The sequence below is a fragment of the Aquarana catesbeiana genome, linkage group LG02 (genome assembly GCF_042186555.1).
Source record: "Aquarana catesbeiana isolate 2022-GZ linkage group LG02, ASM4218655v1, whole genome shotgun sequence".
Classification (NCBI taxonomy): domain Eukaryota; kingdom Metazoa; phylum Chordata; class Amphibia; order Anura; family Ranidae; genus Aquarana; species Aquarana catesbeiana.
In genome coordinates, this window is record NC_133325.1 from 436282878 (window position 1) to 436302849 (window position 19972).

Consider the following 19972-nt stretch of genomic DNA (forward strand, 5'->3'; position numbering starts at 1 on the left):
TGGATGTACCTATGTTTCTGTTATAAATTTGAACTAAACTATGACCTTCTGCAATAAAAAAAATCGTTTGTAAACAAACAAAAAATCAGATGGTGGTTTACTACTAGCAGATTGGCTGCAAGTACTTGGGACACCTATTGCTATAACTTCATTCCTCCCAGTGCAGGTTTTTGAGAGGACTGGAGGTATAGTAGGATTGGAGATCCCATATGAGGAGCAAGGAGAAGTCCGCCTTATTCTTTGATGTGGGTCTTTCAAGTGCTATTGCCAACAGACTGCATGGCAGGTCGTCATATGTCTAGTCAAGCATGTGGTGCCAAAGCGGCTGCTGTTCTGGCCATGCTTGATCCGCTTCAGACATAGGTTGCAAACAGCAACAGTGTGATCTGCTGTACACGTGTCAAAAAAGGCCCACACCAAGGAACTTTTAAAATTCAGCGGGGAGTCAGCAGTGCCCTGCACCTGCGGAGCTCTGCAGTGTGATGCAATAGGGTGGCTGCCCTTAAGCTGCCCCCTAGAGGACACCCTGCCTTGTTGGAGCTGTGCCTCCTCCTCTCTTCTCTCAGGCACCCAAGTACAGTCAGTGATCTCATCATCCCCTCCCTTCTGGTCCCTGGAGCAAAATTAGCAGTATGCTGCAGCTGGGGGAACATGACTGCCAGTTTCTTGTCCTTCTTGGGCACCCCCACTCTCTAGGCTCACGTTGCTCCCTTCCTCAACCTGGGAACCAACATCAGAGCCTTCAAATCGCTGCGCATCCTCCAGCAGCATGTACCCGACACTGTCGTCGAATAATTTTGGGGACTCCTCCATGCACGATGGTGGAGCTACAGAAGGAGTGACTGTGGACAAGGAGCAGGTGGAATAGGCTGCTTTGGCAGCTGCGTTGGAAGGCAAACTACACTGAGCCTGGGTGACAGAGGATGAGGACGGCTTTGTTATCCACTCCACCAACTCTTCTGTATGATCTGGGTCAATAACACAGCCAGCAGCAGAAAAAAAGGACAAGCGTGCCCCACGGCCACCTGCAGAGGATGCACCATGTCCAGGACCAGCACTGTTGACTGTAGACACAGAGGCTGCTTGCCCTCATTTAGTGGCCTGTGAGCGTCTGCCTCTCCTTGGTGGCCTTCCGGACATGATGGATATATCATATCTGTGGCAAGACTTGAAAATTGCTGTTCACAGATGCTCTCCATCCAATCTGACAGTGCTTGAGCTATTTTGCAAAGAAGAATGGGCAAAAATGTCACGCTCTAGATGTAAAAAACTGGTAGAGACATACTCTATAAAACTTGCAGCTGTAATTGCAGTGAAAGGTGATTCTACAAGGTAATGACTCAGGGGGGCTGAATACAAATGCACGCCACACTTTTTAGGTATTTATTTGTAAAAAAATGTAAAAAACATTTATCATTTTCCTTCCACTTCACAATTCTGTGCCACTTTGTGTTGGACTATCACATAAAATCCCGATAAAATACATTTATGTTTTTGGTTGTAACATGACAAAATGTGGAAAATGTCAAGGGGTATGAATACTTTTTCAATGCACTGTATATTTATACACACACTATGTATGCATGCACTAGTACTTGTGTGCTCCCATGTCTTAACAAACCAGATGAGTAGCCATGACAACAAAGAAGTTCAGAAGGATTAGACAAAAGGCTAGAGGTCAAGAGCTGTAAAGTTAGAACCAAAGCATAAGAAAGGAAACCAAGAAACACATAGTCAGATGGAACAGAGATCAGGAAAGGAAGCAAAAGTTTGGAAATAAAAAAAAGAAGCTAAGAATAAATAGATAGACTAACAACATCCTTGTTAGAGGTAAGCAAAATTGTGGGTTTTTGCTTTACCGAGATTTAGGTAAAAATGGGAAGTTCGCCATTTTATGAATATGCACTAGCAGCAGAATAAAATAAGCCACATTAATCCTCAAATTATTCAAATTGTTGAAAACCTTTTCTTTTGTTTTCTCTTCTATCTACCTCTTGCGATTTGTGTAGGGGGACTGAGATGAGTCAGCAAACATTTTATATTTCATTAAACACTGATCTTTCCTTTTTTTTTTTGGTTGTTTAATTTCATTAAACACTGATCTTTCCTTTTTTTCTGGTTGTCTGTACAGTTGAAAATAGTTTTGTATACAACATAGACCATTTGCTAAGTAAGATACCCGGCTGCCCATGAATCCTGTATAATAATAATAAACCTACCAGATTTGAAGTTAAATTTAGTGATGTCACTACCGTGCTGCTTGCTGAAGAAGAAAATGCACTACATGCATCTTTCAAATTCTGCTTAATTCATCCTGTAGATCTGCACTTTCTCTGCATCTTCTGCTGCTTTTTGAATATTCCCTCACAAGCTAACATATTACATGTCATTAGGGAGGCAGCTCTGACGTTCAGAAACCTACCTCCACCAAGGTGGCCACTTCCACACAGAGACACAGTCATTAATGGGGAAAAGACCATCTGCAGGGAGACCACAGACAGTAAGAATGACTACCCTCTGGGCATATCTTCCAGAGTTCTAGTAATATTTACAGAAGACCTAAATTCTAACTAGTTAATATAATAGAGATTCTGCCTCCAGTTGTGTCTAAGTGCCAGGATATGCTGAGGGCAGACACCAATCCCGCTCCAGCAGACATCCATCATGCTCAGGGCATAAAGGCTCAATAGCACAAGAATTACTACTGTCCCATAACTATTGCCCTAGGTGCCAATGACACCTAGTGGTGGCAGTAGGGTACTGCAGCAATCTCAAACATAGCGGAGAAACCAAATGAGAAAAACTATAAATTGTCTTGAGCAAAACTACTACCCAAGAAAGGTATATTTACTAGACACCCATAGAATACAGGGTGGCTACAGAGGTTAGGGACAAATAGCTAGGTGTAAGGTTAAGTCTACTTCAACTAATTTTCTTAATCTTTTGTCAAGGTGTTTCTGAATGGGAATTCTTTGTTTTTTTAATTGTAGTTAGATTGTTTTGCCAAGTATTTTATGCACACTGTTGTACATATTTAATATGATGACTTACATCTTATTTGTGATTTAATGGTCATAGTTATCTGCTTCCATCCATTATTGCAGCAAATATTGCGTTATATAATAACAGGACTTTTCAGTCTTGGCTGCTTGTTATCAAAGAGTAGAACCTTTATTGAGAGTTTATATAATACTGCAACATGCTGAGGTTGAAATTCATTTTCGTTCCAGCTTTTTGGCTACCATGCAGTTCTCATGTATAAAAGACAATTAGCACTTACCTAAAGTGTTACGTGCTATAAATAAACTATAAAGTTTACTTCACAGCTGCTGTACACTTCCAGTGAATTCACCTCACCATAAAACATATAAAACAAAATGAAAAATATAAGTGCGGCGCTATTAATCTATCATGTGAAATATCCAGTTATATCAAATTATATTCAAATAAATAAATAAATAAATCTATATAATAATGTGTACAATTAAAGTTCATATGCTGAAACTTTTCTGCGTTAAATTATTGTGACTTCTCAATTCATATATCATCCACCACTGTGCAGATTGTGTCTTCAGCAGATTATGTGCACACCTACACCAGCCATTATACCTGCTCACTTCATACATGAAAAGGAAAAAAACGCGCTACATCCAAGTGACAATAATGATTTAAAAAATAAAAAATAAATAATATAATACATTTATATAAAATCAAAGTCCAAAAAGCAGCAGCTTATTTGCAGGATAACACAAAAATGGAATAGAAAAGAGAAGCTGCGCTATATAAGGTCCAAACCAGCAATGGCTTATAAATATCAAGATGTTAGTGTGCATGAACAGAGTCCAAAACAAGACACCCAGGTGAGCTTGATCCAAACTTAAGTGCCACCACCTAATAGAAAACTCGCTTACCAGATGGCAAGCAAAAGCATGCAGATGGCTATAGCCCAGCCACGGCCTTTGCTTGAGTAAAGGAACGTCCAGACTGATATACCCAGATGAGTCGTCTGTATACCGCAATCCCCTGGTGCCGTGGGTGTCCGGTAGATCTCGGTTACTCAGCAGGATATATGAGAAAGACCAACCATAGCATAATACCATTTGAGATATTTTATTAAGAAAAAGTATTGCACTTACATTTCAATGAGGGTAAAAATTAGCGCGATTTTTGGTAAGCGAGTTTTCTATTAGGTGGTGGCACTTAAGTTTGGATCAAGCTCACCTGAGTGTCTTGTTTTGGACTCTGTTCATGCACACTAACATCTTGATATTTATAAGCCATTGCTGGTTTGGACCTTATATAGCGCAGCTTCTCTTTTCTCTTCCCCACCTCATACATGAGTCAGAAAGAGTCAAAACAATTCCTTTCTTTCTTTCAGCTATGGTCTCATCTCTTCTACATCCAACCAGCTACTCTCCAATTTTGTTTTGGCTACTGCAGACTCCTGGAGAGTTGTAGCACTACTGCTCCCAGCATCTCCTCCACCATTCTCAGGAACAGCCGCTGTGTCTGGTCCAGGCAAAGTCACTCTATTGTCCATGACGCTCCTCTCTGCAGACTCTTCCCCCAGAAGCTGACAGTTACTCTCACCAATTTTATCTGAAGCTTTGTTTTCAGCAGCGCGAAAAATAAAAACAGCAGAGGTGATCAAATGCCACCAAAATTGGAGCGTGGATACAGAGTGGTATAACGGCTGGTGAAGGTGTGCACATAATCTGCTGAAGACATGATTTGCACAATGGTGGATGATATATGAATTGAGAAGTCACAATAATGCAATGTAGAAAAGTTTCAGCATATGAACTTTAATTAGTGGGAATGCTTTAGCAGTCCCACTATTGTTATTCGATTTTATTTATTTTTAATGTTATTTAATTTTATTCCGTACGTTTTTTGACTCTGCGTAACTTCTGCATACTTTCAGCTATTAAAACCATTCAACTATTAAAATGTTCGTCTCTTTCAGCTGATGATGGGACTTTTTCAACTTTTTTCCTACTATTTATACTTTTTAAAATATTAAGCTTTTTAACACTTTTTTTAACATTGAAGTCAATGGGAGCATGCTTGAAATCCTTAAAATCTTCTTCCGCTCCCAAAAGTTTCAGCTCCTTCATACTTTCACCTACAGACGCCAAACAAACTTTAAAATGTTCACAAAATATTAAGCTATCTGGCTATATCTTTTTAGTTTGATATCTTTTACAGTTTTTGTGAAAAATCTGTTTGTTTAGTGGTCATTTCAGGAAATTTTTGCCGTTAAACAGAGTGTACTGTGTTGCTTTTGTTGCCATGGTTACCAAAGCTTCTGTTATACACAGGGGGGGGGGAGGTGGCTGGAGCATCTCAGCTCTGATTACAGAGCCCGGGGGAGGGGACAGACACACCATGTACTGATTTATAATAGAGGAATATGATGGGGCAGTTTTGATGGTGGCAATATGATGGGGCAGTTTTGATGGGACAGTTCTGATGGGGCAGTTTTGATAGGGCAATTCTGATGGGGCCGTTTTGATAGGGCAATTCTGATGGGGCAGTTTTGATGGGGCAATTCTGATGGGGCAATTCTGATGGGGCAGACTTGATGGGGGCAGTTTTGATGGTGGCAATATGATGGGGCAGTTTTGATGGTGGCAATATAATGGGGCAGTTTTGATGGTGGCAATATGATGGGGCCGTTTTGATGGGGACAATTTTGATGGGGCAATTCTGATGGAGCAGTTTTGATGGCAATATGATGGGGGCAGTTTTGCTGGGGGCCATTTTAGCAATTCAGCTATTCAGCATTCCCATGCATTTTCCCCAGGAAATGCATTTTCTAGTTGTACACATTATTATATAGATTTATTTATTTGAATATAATTTGATATCACTGGATATTTCACATGATAGATTAATAGCGCTGCACTTATATTTACCATGCAGTTCTGTCTCATAGATTTACTCAAACCCTATGTGTTATTTGCAGTAGATATTTGCTCAAGAAAAATGCTCCAGTCTTCTGTCTTGCCAACTCCCAAGGTAGGGCTTGAAACCCTTGGCCAGGGGGGTGGGGTCGCTATCCTTCATGGTAGGGACAAATTTCTGTGTGCTAAAAAAGTGTACCTTGGTGCCACAGTGATTTGTGGGCATGGGGAAAGGGCATGGTTTATTGTGACACACCTTTTAACATCTTCAGACAGTTTTCCTGGCGTTCAGTCCCATAATGGCAGGTCTGAATGGGAAGCAGAGCTCTACATAATGCCCAGCATTATGTATCATTGATTGGATGCTGCTCTGAATGATGACTGAATGGTAAAGGCCACCAGTCCAACATATTTAAAGTGATTGTAAAGCTTTGATTATTTAAAAAAAAATAACAAACATGTCATACTTACCTCGCCTGTGCAGCTCGTTTTGCACAGAGTGGCCCTGAACACCGTCTTCTGGGGTCCCTTGGTGGCTCTCGTTGGCTCCTCCCCACATCGGATAACCCCCTAGGAGAAGCATTCCCGAGTTCATCATTCGGCGTCCATAGCCGCCAAATGTATGACTCGGCCCCACCCCCCGGCGCCCACATCATTGGATTTGATTGACAGCAGCAGGAGCCAATGACTGAGCTGCTATCAATCTATCCAATCAAGACCCGAGAACCCCAGGCCCCGCCGTATGAAGTTCCTGGGCTCAGGTAAGTAAAATGAGGGGGGGGCTGGGGGGGCGGTCACTGCCAGGATGCATACGATGCATTAAGGTGAAAAAACACAAGGGTTTATAACCCCTTTAATTACTACTGGTCCAGGGGGTCCCCCTATCCCCTAGCAGTTCTCCCCTGTCAACCTCCCATGCTAAGATTGTTGCAATTTGCTATGTGTCAGCATCTAGGTTGCAGCCCTTATATCTGCCCCAATATTGACAGCTGCTAGGGTGACAAAAGAGCTAACAAAGTAACAAATCATAATGCGAGAATGCAGTTGGTTTCAGGCAAAAGGTTCCAGGCCACAGGAATACGTTCTAGGTAGAAGTCTGTAGAAGATGACAAACAGATAATACAGAACACTCTATGTAGTTCCTTTGTCAAGCCTTACAAGTTAACAATTCAGCAATTAAAAGAAAATTGTCCTATATGTTCATCCCTGCTACCCCCTTGCATGCCTTCTTCTTTATACTTTTTTTTCTTCTCTTTCTTTAATTGTCTTTGCAGAATCCATTCTTTTGGTGCAAAATCACATGGCGCTTTTTACTTCAATTTTCTCAAGAGGTAATGAGGTATCATTATACTATTTTTTAGATCTTTCTCGTACATTTCTTGAAACTCACTATAGCCAAAAATTGTAGGTAATCCTCAGGACAGAACAAAGTGCTTTACAGATTAAGAAATGTAGCCACACTTTATGTTGCATGATATTTCAGAACTTGTGTAACAGATACATATTGAACACTTTTAACAATAGAAGCTTTTCCATTTGTATAGAAGTAAACGCGTCCACACCACTGAGTATATCTGAATGAAGAAAACATATATTCTGTCCCACAGAACAGCTGAATATGCTTCCATACCTGTGATAACTGAAGTGATTGAGTCCAGAATCTATGCAGGTTAACTCTGTGCTCATATTTATGAATTATTCCTGGGACAGTTCCTAAAAGTCACTATAGTCTACCCATATATTTGGCTGGATAAAGCTAAAAAAACTTCAGACACTCTTCAGCTTTTAATGATTGTCTATGGGTCAGTGAGGCTGCCCAATGTTTTAAAGGACTGACTGAATGTGTTGTCTTTAAAGCAAATCTTTGGTTACTTATATTTTTCAATCTATTGATCATTTGGAGATTAACATTTTACTCAAGGTAACTTTGGTTACGTCTTTTTTTTAAACTCATATGCCACGTACACACGATCGGATATTCCGACGGGAAATGTTGGATGTGAGCTTGTTGGCGGTAAGTCCAATTGTGTGTATGCTCCATCAGACATTTATTGTCAGACTTTCCACCAACAAATGTTGGCTAGCAGGTTCTCAAATTTTTCGCCAGCAAATGTTTGTTGTCGGACTTTCCGATCATGCGAACACAAGTCTGTCGCACAAAAGTCCACGCATGCGCTCGGTCTTGTAAAACTAGCGTTCATAATGGAGATATCACGTACGTCTTGTACATCACTACATTTGTAATTGTTGGCCAACATTTGTGTGACCGTGTGTATGCAAGACAAGTTAGAGCCAATACCCTTCGAACAAAAATCCACGGTTTTGTTGTCGGAAAGTCCGATCGCGTGTAATTGTGTGGCAATATTCTTGGTTTGAATAACACTGCATTGTAACAGATATTCTTTAAAAACTCATAGATCTATGAAAGAATTGGGATATGCATGTGTGATGTGACCACCCACAAACATGACAACATGGTTCAGTCATGTCTTTTGCTTTAGAAAGAAGCAGGGAAAGATTAACAGCACTAGTTGGAGACTTGCCATTTTGTATCTAAAGGCACATTTAGACTTTAAGGAAAAAATACTATCCTATGATTATTTCCTTATGTACTTTGAAAAAAATACACTGCCTTCCAGAGTCTTTTTAAATATATCACCCCATAAGATAACTGCTTGCTCATAATGTTCGGATACTTTGCACATTAATCACTGTTTACGTCACACACCTGCATTATGCACCCACTGACTGATGTGCATATACCACATACCATTGCACACCCACATAAAATGACTGGCCAGAGTATTGCCATTGCATCGACACTTATTCTTTAGATCTTATTGTTTCACCATGTTGAGGACCCCTCTACCTAGTTTAGAAGTAAACATCTGTTGGTTGGAGGCTCATACCTCTGTGACATTTGAACTAAAACAGCTGGATTTCTCCATACTATCCTAGTGTCCTAGTGCTTTTTTTTCTGAGGAGTCACCGGCACCTAAACTGCTAGGAAGGTAATTCTCACCAGCAAGGCATGCCTCCCTATTTTATACTTGCTGATCTACAAGAGTCCAGCTTTTTCCTATTTCCTTTATAAAGAATTGGATCTAATATTCGATTGGAAGGATAGCACTCTATCACGTCACAATATAAAGACAATAAAGAGATGTCCAGGCTACACAATTTGTTACCAGGACATTTTTAAATGTTTTTGGCCCATATGCTGAAAAATTATTTACTTTACCTGTAGCCAATAACCTATTCATGTCAGTAAGCATGCTTCCATATATGAAGGTTTCACTACATGAATATAACATTGGCCGTAAGTATGTGGTCATTTTAATAATGGCCACCTCATCTAGAAACCCTGTTATCATGGGCATGAATATATTTTGTGGTTAGTTTTTATTACAGGAGTGTGAAGCTATATACTGGAAAAAAAATAAGCTAAGCAACCATAGCTCACAGAAAAAAAGATACTGGCTAGAGGTCTGAACAAGTGTGGTATTAAAATCTTACCATTAATTTATATTACCATCATTAATGGGCACTGGCAAAAAACAGTAATCAAAGTACAGTGCGGGTATATCTTTGAGGGTGTGGATTTGTGGAGCAGAACCCAGAAATTACTCTGTGGATGGGAACTAGGCAAAATGGATGCCTTCACTTCAGGCTGATCATTTTGCACAAGTGTTTTGTACATAATGCTGGTAGCTTGCTAACTGAAGCCTGAGTGGAGTGCAAACATTCCTAAACTCAAATGTTCATCTCCAATCTCTAAATCAACAATGGATTACAACTTCAGGAGAGGACAAATATATTTTGAAGTAATTCCACAGAAAGCAATGGAAGGTTGTTTCAGCAAACATTTCCTAGAACATGTGAAGACCAAGAAACTGGAAACCAAATTTTGCAGGTTTTCTGCTGGCATGATAAAAGTAGTTTAGCTGCCCTGAACAGTTCAGGGCAGCTAAAGTACTACTGGGCATTCAATTTCAGTAGAAGCCCAATTGAATTGAACAAAAATGTATTCTACTCACTATGTGAAAATAGGTAAAGGACATGGTCTGAAAAATACTGGAAAATAAAGTTATTACAGAAAACAAAGGACATAATCCACCAAATTGTTTGGTTACTAATGAAAAACAGAAGTATTTGTTTTTGCATTATATATAGAATGTTAAATGCTGCATAATGCTTGGGACTAGCAAATTATTTTCTCAAGCTTGGATTTTGGTAGTGGCTAAAACAGGTTCCAATGGTAGCACAGGAACAACAGAAGACAGCAGTTATAATATCCTAGGGTTTATAGTGGTTTTTGAACGTACCAACCCCAGCAACATTTCAGCAGCCTATACAATAGAATGCGGCCTGGAGATCTGCATGTTGAAGATGTTTTTTTTTTCTCCCCTTATTTGAATAGATCTTGAAAATGCCTGACATTTTGCTACAGAGTCTATATGCCTATAGTCTTCACTAAAACTGCAGAAATACAGTATAACCCCCTAAAATCACCTATTGAGTATATTGTTAATTTCAATGGTTTCCAAAGATATAGTGAAAGCCCACCAAAAGTAGTCTGTTCTCAAGCAGATGTTGTATATGTGCTTTTGAAGGATTTTAGCAAAATGCAAAATAGACAAGGATTGCTGAGTAGAGAACTGAAGCAATGTAGAACACCTGTTTGTTGTTTGGACCATAACTGAAAATACCCCAGGCTACCTCAGGGGTCAGATTTGATATATAATATTTAACTAGCATCTAGCATATATAAAAATAGCAGGGGGGACTGAATCACTCAAAATTTAGCTTGAAGTTACAAAATGTCTGCATTACATGTAGGTTTGACCATTACCAGACACAATGCAGTTTCCAGAGAGCAGAGATTAAGCCAGCACATTCATAGACTGTGACCTGGAGAATGGAGTTAGTCATAAATCTGCAGCAGGGCATTAAAAACGTACTTAGGTTGTGTTGGTCAGAAGTTGTTATGTCAGTGGGGGAAGTTAAAATTAACACAGCATGTGGATAAGGTCATTTTGGCAAACAGTGTTTGCAGGTCCAAAATTAATAGATGTAACTGTTTAGTCTAGACAAGCTTATAAATGAATACAAAGGTGCTGTTACAGTCTTGACTTAACTCAAACATTGGAGGAAGCAAGCTTAATGTCCTGGGTGTGTGGCTTGGATATATATGTCTGTTTTCATTTCAGACCTTTGATATGCACTGGTAATGATCAGCCACTTAATGGAGTTTCAGTAGTGTTTCCTGCTAAAAGTCAGACTACAAATACAGCAGCAAGTTGTATACAAGCTTTTTTTTTCAAGAATATAAGCGACCAAAGGGACTTTAATGCCCCGTACACACAATCAGATTTTCCGACAACAAATGTTGGATGTGAGCCCGTTGGCAGAAAGTCCGACCGTGTGTATACTCCATCGAACATTTGTTGTCGGACTTTCTGCCAACAAATGTTGGCTAGCAGTTTCTCAAATTTTCCGCCAACAAATGTTTGTTGTCGGACTTTCCAATCGTGTGTACACAAGTCCGTCGGACAAAAGTCCATGCATGCTTGGAATCAAGTACGAGCCGGAAGCGCTCGGTCTTTTAAAACTAGCGTTTGTAATGGAGACATCATGTACGTCTTGTACGTCACTACGTTCGTAATTGTTGGCCAACATTTGTGTGACTGTGTGTATGCAAGACAAGTTGGAGCCAACATCCTTCGAACAAAAATCCACGGTTTTGTTGTCGGACAGTCCGATCGTGTGTACGGGGCATTAGACTAGAGAGAATGTTTCCAATGGTACTGATGATAGAAATTTAAAAAGCTTTTTTACAGTGAAAATGTGAACAATATCCATCAATATTAAGGCAATAGGACATATAGGCATTTCATTGTTCCAGTCTTTGAAAGGAAAAAAGGTCATTAGCCTGTGTTTTTGCCAAAACACTTGTGGACCTAGAAATGGCCAATATCCTTTTGTGCCACGAGGAAGGAGGGGAATGGACAGCAAACCCCTTGACAGAAGTACGGACACTGCTTTCAAGTCATTAATGACATTGTGATTCAATGTATACAAGATTGCTGCCACAGGACAAAACTCCTGTGTGTAAAGTACTATTGTGAATTAGAATTATTCCTTGATTAGAATTAGGAATCCTGCAAAAAGTTAAATATTCTAGTTATGTTCTTGTCACTATAATGCAGTAAGTTTGAAGCAGTATTAAGGCCAGAATCGTGATTTGTCCTTAATATTTTGCTCTTTCTTATTAGCCATCTTTCATCTGTAATTTTTTGCAAGTTATTTGTTTACCAGTTCTAAAAATCAGTTTTCCATGCCCCAAGATATCTTATAATCCTTACAATGAAAAAAAGTATAAATCAATTTTCTGCTGTTGCATAAACTTTAACTATTTATTATTCAACACCAACACCTAACAATCTGCATTTTTTATAATTTAGGCTACTTTCTTGATACTAATATCAGGCATTAAAACTCTTAGTACTCAGGCATGAAATTGGGCAGGATACAAAGCTAAATTTTGAAGCAGATTAAAAAAACAAAATTATTTGTATGATAAATGTATTACCTCTGCAAATGTCCCTTTGTACAGGCAAAATGACACTATTAACGGCTTCATTTTACACCTAGGTCAGTTCATCTCTAATATTTGGACAAAACTCAGCTACAGAGGAAGACAAGCAAAAGCCATCTTTAGAAAATGAGGTGCAACAATCAGGTATGTATTCCTAAGCATAAAACAGTGCCCAAGCCTTTATTTATTAAAGGTGAAATCAATATGCACTGTTAAGCAACCAGTTTTAAATACACTAAATTAATGAAAACTGAAATCTGATAAAGCTAGGTTGCTGTGGGTGACTATGTATTGTACCAAAACACAAAATACAGCTTTTAGAGATTAGGTAATGAATAGCACAGTTTCCATCCAAGAGATATATATTTTTCTTTGTTTTTCAGGCTTTGCTTTCTGACTAAGGTAGTCTGTTTTAGCGAAAAACAACTTGCCTTATACAGGCTAACCTAACTTACAGCAATCCTAATAAAATCATTTCCTAAAAGGAATATAGGGGTTGCCTTTGCTGACTCCTTTCTAAATATTTTTCCTGGCTGTTACACTGGCCAGCTGTCTTCAATACATTCCAAATACTGACCTGAAACAAGTTTAGGCAAGCCTATACAAATCAAGAATCCTTATCTAAAGACTAGGTCAGGTTTAGCGGCTCAAAGCATTAAAGCCACAGGATCAGAATGATGGCTACACAGCTAGTAATTGCTGAATGAAAAGTTAATAAAGGCAGTTTCTATCAGGAATAGAAATTCGGCTTGGGTGCCCCCATAGCAAGCTGCTTGACACTCGACAGGAGGAAGGGGCCAGGAGCACAGAAGAGGGACCCGAGAAGAGGATGATCTGGGCTGCTCTGTGCAAATCCACTTCACAGAGCAGGTAAGTATAATGTGTTTGTTATTTTTATTGAAAAAAAAAATGAGACTTTACAATCACTTTAAATCTCCTTGCTAGTGAAGGCATGGACATAACATGGTACCAAAAAAAAAAAAACCCAGCTATTAGGGCATAAAAGGGCATTAGGGCATATCAGTATGTCTGCGTTTTTGATTTCTTTACCAAACAATTAAAACCTGTATTTTGTGTAACTAAAAGGCAGCCTTGATCCACGCGCTGGCTTGTATACAATTTTTGGGCAATTTTTAGGCATTTTACCAAGGCACCCCTGAAAAAACCTGAAGGCACCCTGGTTGAAAAATGCTGATCTAAGACAATGTTTTCTTTAAATATTTAATTGAAAGCCATTTACTTCAGTTCCTCACACAGTTCTGTAAATTACCAAATATATTACACACACACACGCTGTATAATACAGTACTGAATAAAAGTCTAAGGCCCCTTTCACATGATCGTCCCACAAAGATCCACCTGTCTTTTTTTCAGGCGGATCTGAGTGGGCCACCCGCCTACCATCCGATCCGACAAGATCTGCTAAAAACGGATGGCGATACGTTCACTATCCGTCCAGCGGATTGGATGAAAACGCACATGCTGTTCATTTTCATCCGGTCTTCCCATAGAGAACAGTGGGGCTCTGACAGGTCAGTCCGTGCACAGTGAGCAGAGACAGATCTGTCATCCGCCTGCTCAGTGGGGATCAATGGAGCGATCTCTCCACTGAGCTAGCAGAGTCTGCTGAGCGGATCCGCCCCATGTGAAAGGGGCCTTAGGCAGGTGTGAAAGAATGTTTTCAGAAATAGAGGTGTTAATAGTTTGTTTTTATCATTTAACAAAATGGAAAGTAAATGAAGGAAAATTCAAATCAAATCAATATTATTTCTGACCACCCTTTTGCCTTCATACAACATCAATTCTTCTAGGTACACTTGCACACAGTTTTTGAAGAGACTTGGCAGGTAGGTTGTCCCATACATCTTGGAAAACTAACCACAGATCTTCTGTGGATGTAGGCTGCCTTAAATCCTTCTGTTTCTTCGTGTAATCCCAGACAGACTCAATGATGTTGAGATCAGGGCTTTATAGGAGCCAAGCCATCACTTCCAGGACTCCTTGTTCTTTACACTTAATATATTTATCACTGACATTGGCTGTATGTTTAGGGTCATTGTCCTGCTGCAGGATAAATTTGGGGCTAATAACATACCCCCCTGATGATATGGCATGATGGATAAATATCTTCCTGTATTTCTCAGCATTGAGGACACCATTGATCCTGACCAAATCTCCAACTCCATTTGCAGAAATTCAGCTCCAAACATGCAAGGAACCTCCACCATGCTTCACTGTTGCCTGCAGACACCCATTATTGTACTCGTCCCCAGCCCTTTGAAAACAAACTGCCTTTTGCTACAGCCAAATATTTCAGATTTTGACTCATCGGTCCAGAGCACCTGCTGCCATTTTTCTGCACCCCATTATCTATATATTTACGCATAGTTGAATCACTTAGCCCTGCTTCTGTTTCCGATGTGCAAAAACATAGGAACTTGGGTGCAGAAAAATGGCAGCAGGTGCTCTAGACTAATGAGTCTAAACTTTGTCCCCACATGTCATTCTGGGACATAGGGACTGTGTCCATTCAGCTGCGTGTTTCAGTAGACCACCATGGGACGATTGCACGGTAATGCATGCAACACCTGTGCATCCTTGTGCCGGCAAAATACAGCCCTGCACAGGGCACACATGTAATTGCCTTTTGTAAACAAGGCCTAACAGAGTTTAAAGTATGATAATGTTGTAAGAAAAAGATGTACAGAAAAAGATATTTAAAAATAAAAAAAGATAAGCATCAGCAAAATAAATAGGATTAAGCCCTGTTTCACACCAGTGCGGCTTTGAAGTCGCACTACTCTGTGCAACTTCAAAGCAGACTATTTAGTGCAATGTCATTGTGGCTTGCTGACAAGTTGCACACAACTTCATTTAACAGATGTCAATGCAAGTCGCAATGAAATCGCACAAAAATAGTGCAGGAACCTTTTTCAACGTTGCACAGATTTGAACAGTTCTCAAGTTGCATGACAAGTTGCACTGGTGTGAACCAGGGCTAAATCTGAATAAGTACTTAACAAAGTTCAACTGGTCTTTGGTTCTGCCAGAATCCAATATGATGTATTAAGATCACCAAATCACATGAATGACCCTTAGCAATCCGACATAGTTTTGATGGAAAATTGAGAGTTGTTGAGCTGCAGATTGGGTCTTTTTTTTTTTTTTTTTTTGATCCCTGGGGAAGGCATTTACATAAAATAAAATAGCCAATCCAAAGGTCTGAGGAGTATGCTGGGGTGTTGAAGTGTTTTATGATAGTTCAGTGGCCACTCCCTCAGTGTCAATTCTTCAAACTGTATCAATATTTCCAGATGTATGTGCATAAGGGGGCGCTAAGAAACAAACTCTAAAAATATGACATAATCAGATACCAAAATAGTGCAAAATCCATAGGCTGTAAAGCAAAATAAATATATAAAAAAGCTAATTTCATCAACAAAATACAAAATTCAATAAGTGCAAAGTGCTAAATTCCAATTATTAAAAAGTGACAGTAAATGAAAATCCTTTTTAAATGCAGTTCATAACATCTTCTGAATCAATGGGTTAATCTTCAGTAAGGTGTGTTGTTGGAAAACCATCACCAGCTTAGTGTTTGTTCACCTGATTGTGAACAAATTAGATGTACACTCAGCAGAGAACCATGACCTCTTTAACTAAAAAGAGGGTCAAAAAATGTCTGGGTATGTAAATCTCCTTTAAATTCTCCTGGCTTCTCTGGGGGATTCTAGATAACTCTACTCCTCTCCACCATGGCACCACAAAATGAAAGAAGGGGAATACCGTTCTAATGGATCATAAGTACAAAATAGTTAAAGGCTGCTTACATTGTGGAGTGACTTTGCCTGACACTAGGAATACCTGCATGAAATGTTTTGGAGACGCTGCCATTCTGCTCGCGCTTTAGAGCTGGCGTGCGTTCCACTAGCCAATTAGTAGAAACTAGAAGCCTGGGACCTGGAAGTGATGTGTCTGGAAAAATGCACCTCAATATTTCCAGATGCCCATGTTTTACCGTTCCACAACCAACATGTTACAGAGAGTGAAATCACAAAATTTTAGAGCACAACCATTATATACAACAGACATACACATTGCCTAGGGGAAGCAATGTTACTAGTACATCTCCTATACATTATAGCATTGTCATGTTTGGTCTTGAACTGAATGGTATTCTTTTATCCATTTTTGTAAACATCTGTTATTAACTTAACTCAATTTTGAAACACCAATATACACAAGCTGCACACTGATGTCAATTACTCTTTATTTGTCTCCAAATTGCATGACAGCATACATGCCCAGTTCCCGCTCTTCCTTGACGCATTTCACCATAATAGGCTTATTCATACGTTTTTATGGTTTTAATTATTGAAGGAGTATTAAATTTAACTCTGGGCAGTTCATCTACTGTATATGTTAGCATATGTCAATCCCAGCCTGACAGATGTGCATTCCTCTAAGTACACTTTTAGGATTTAACAGTGTGCAACTGGCGCATTAACATGATATTTATGTATTCCTATGTCTATAGCAGTGTTCCAACGGGGTTATATGATTGTATCTTGCTGACTCTATCACATAAATTGGATTTTTAAATCACTTTTACCCCCTTTATATTCCTGTCCCCCTACATGTTGTTTATTATCAATAGAATTATGTAGGCAGACTGTCAGGAAAGCTGTCACCTGCTGGTGGCACTGTTAGATCTTTGGGCCGCAGTACTGGTGTCCACCAGCTGGTGTCTCCTGGCAGTGTGGAGCCGACATCAACTCCTGCGATCAGGCGTCACCTGAGGCTAATTGCAGGAGATGTGTACTTATACCCGGCAAGCACTCACACACTTGCCTTGGTATTGTCCTTGAGCCCTGACCTGTACCTGTGATCCCCTGTACCTGAACCTGTTCCTGTCCCTCCTGTGATCCTGTTATCCTGTACCCCTGCCCTGCAGCCTGATCCCGTCCACCTTCTCCCTGTCTTGTCTTGCTCCTTGCCCCCATCTGTTGGATCTCCCGTGTATGACCCTGGCCTGGCTATGTTTACGATTTGGGTATTCCTTATCTGCTGTAAATATATTTAGTTTAGACTGTTATTATTTGTCACTGTTTGGTTGGTTGATTGCTATACACTAAAATATTCTAAAAGGGGAATGGCGCTGTTCACAGATAATGAAAAAATCAAAAAACGTAATACACAACCCACCAAAAAAAATTTTTTGTAATGGGAAAGAGAAAAATGTGAAAAAAGTATATATATATGAAAAAAATAAACAATAAATGTGCAGAGTGCACCAAGGTCACAGCAACATGTGTGAAAGAATCTAACTAAAATCCTGTAAATTAATCCAATACGTATATGGCATAGGGTGTGAATGTGCAAATCACAACCATAAGTGAAAGATTGCAAAATCATACATAGTGCAAAATAAATAAAAGTGACATAAAAAGTAGTATTGTTGTTTAAAAAACCCACTCAAGTGCCCAATATCATAAGCAATACATAAAAAATACATATAAATGGGCCAAATGAACTTCTGTGTCCTTCCTGATGTGAATAGTAAAAAAAGTGAATAAAAATGTGTTTCGAAAGTGAAAAAATCAAAAAGAGAGTATTAAATAGGATATAAATAAATTAGCATATGTGATGCAATCAAAATCGTCCAATATAAATTGTCCAATGGAGGTATGTCTGACAGGTGTGTAATCCCCAACGAATTTCAATGTTTAGTGTGTCCGTGACTGGCAGGCCCCCTCTTGTGCCCCCACTCACCAGAAAGCCCAACCCCTGCCCAACCCCAGCTAAGCTGGTGGAACGCACGCCGTCCCCTCGCTACCTATACACCATCCGCCTCTGTTTTATTAGGAGAGCATTGTCAGTTCCCGTTTTTAAACCTTTACTTATCATTTTTTGACAATAAACCGCTTTTATTTCCAAACGGATTTACACTATGAGGATTCCTTGTTTCTCCACACATATTTTGTTCCGGTGGATACTTATGTGAAGAACAACGCGGATCCAGGAGGAAGGGGCTCGCTGAACCTGAGAGGAGGATTTCGGGTCTCCAGGATTCCGGCCACAGGATCCATTCATGCCCTTCACCCCTGCAGGGGTTGGGCTTTCTGGTGAGTGGGGGCACAAGAGGGGGCCTGCCAGTCACAGACACACTAAACATTGAAATTCGTTGGGGATTACACACCTGTCAGACATACCTCCATTGGACAATTTATATTGGACGATTTTGATTGCATCACATATGCTAATTTGTTTATATCCTATTTAATACTCTCTTTTTGATTTTTTCACTTTCGAAACACATTTTTATTCACTTTTTTTACTATTCACATCAGGAAGGACACAGAAGTTCATTTGGCCCATTTATATGTATTTTTTATGTATTGCTTATGATATTGGGCACTTGAGTGGGTTTTTTAAACAACAATACTACTTTTTATGTCACTTTTATTTATTTTGCACTATGTATGATTTTGCAATCTTTCACTTATGGTTGTGATTTGCACATTCACACCCTATGCCATATACGTATTGGATTAATTTACAGGATTTTAGTTAGATTCTCTCACACATGTTGCTGTGACCTTGGTGCACTCTGCACATTTATTGTTTATTTTTTTCATATATATATATATATATATATATATATGTACTTTTTTCACATTTTTCTCTTTCCCATTACAAAAAATTTTTTTTTGGTGGGTTGTGTATTACGTTTTTTGATTTTTTCATTATCTGTGAACAGCGCCATTCCCCTTTTAGAATATTTTGGTTATGTGGATTTCACTTTGGTGTTTCCATTTTGCTTGGGGGGCTGCAGTTCCTTGTTATTACTGATCCTAAGCGCGGAATATTTGATTTCCATGATTGCTATACACTGTTTGGTATTGGAGGTGCGTTTAATCTGTATTCACTTATATTTAATAAACTACATTATTTACTATACATGTGTTTGGTTCCCTCTGTTGCAGTCCACACAGTTCTGGTCGCACCTGTTCATGATACAGACATTGCTAACTCACAGGTGTTTTGATGTCATTTTCACTTTACTTGCTGCTTATGTTTCCTGGGTCAGTGACTTAAAAGGTGTTAAAACCAAGCATCTAGCCCTTTTTTAAAAGGAGGACAACCTATTTCATTCATTACAAATTTCACCTAAAGTGATTTAAAGGATAATGTTTTTCAATAAAATAAAATAGATGATATTCTTACCTGCTCTGTGCAATGGTATTGCACACAGTGGTCCCTTACCTCCTCTTTTAGAGTACACGGCTGGCGCTATCCTTTTCTCCTTTCCCCTGGGTGTCCTTTCTGCAAGCGCATGGCTAAGTGAGTGCACCCCTGCCTGGGCTGTATGAGTCCATAGATGCGCACAGCATTGGTAAGCCTCTCCCAGTCTTACTCATCATGGGAGTTTGACTGATATCAGCAGGAGTCTATGGCTCCAGCCGCT

The 19972-nt window shown here is 39.5% G+C and overlaps 1 protein-coding gene across 4 annotated transcripts in view; it reads left to right on the forward strand.

Moving 5' to 3' along the window:
- LOC141128315 (uncharacterized) overlaps positions 1 to 19972 on the forward strand; it is a 162043-nt gene that overhangs the window by 41808 nt on the left and 100263 nt on the right. For 3 of the 4 annotated variants that reach the window (XM_073615528.1, XM_073615530.1, XM_073615529.1), the window contains exons 3-4: positions 7181 to 7237; positions 12561 to 12648. In XM_073615528.1, the coding sequence (XP_073471629.1) occupies positions 7181 to 7237; positions 12561 to 12648 (145 nt within the window). The remainder of the gene's footprint in view (positions 1 to 7180; positions 7238 to 12560; positions 12649 to 19972) is intronic. The other variant, XM_073615531.1, reaches the window with a different exon arrangement.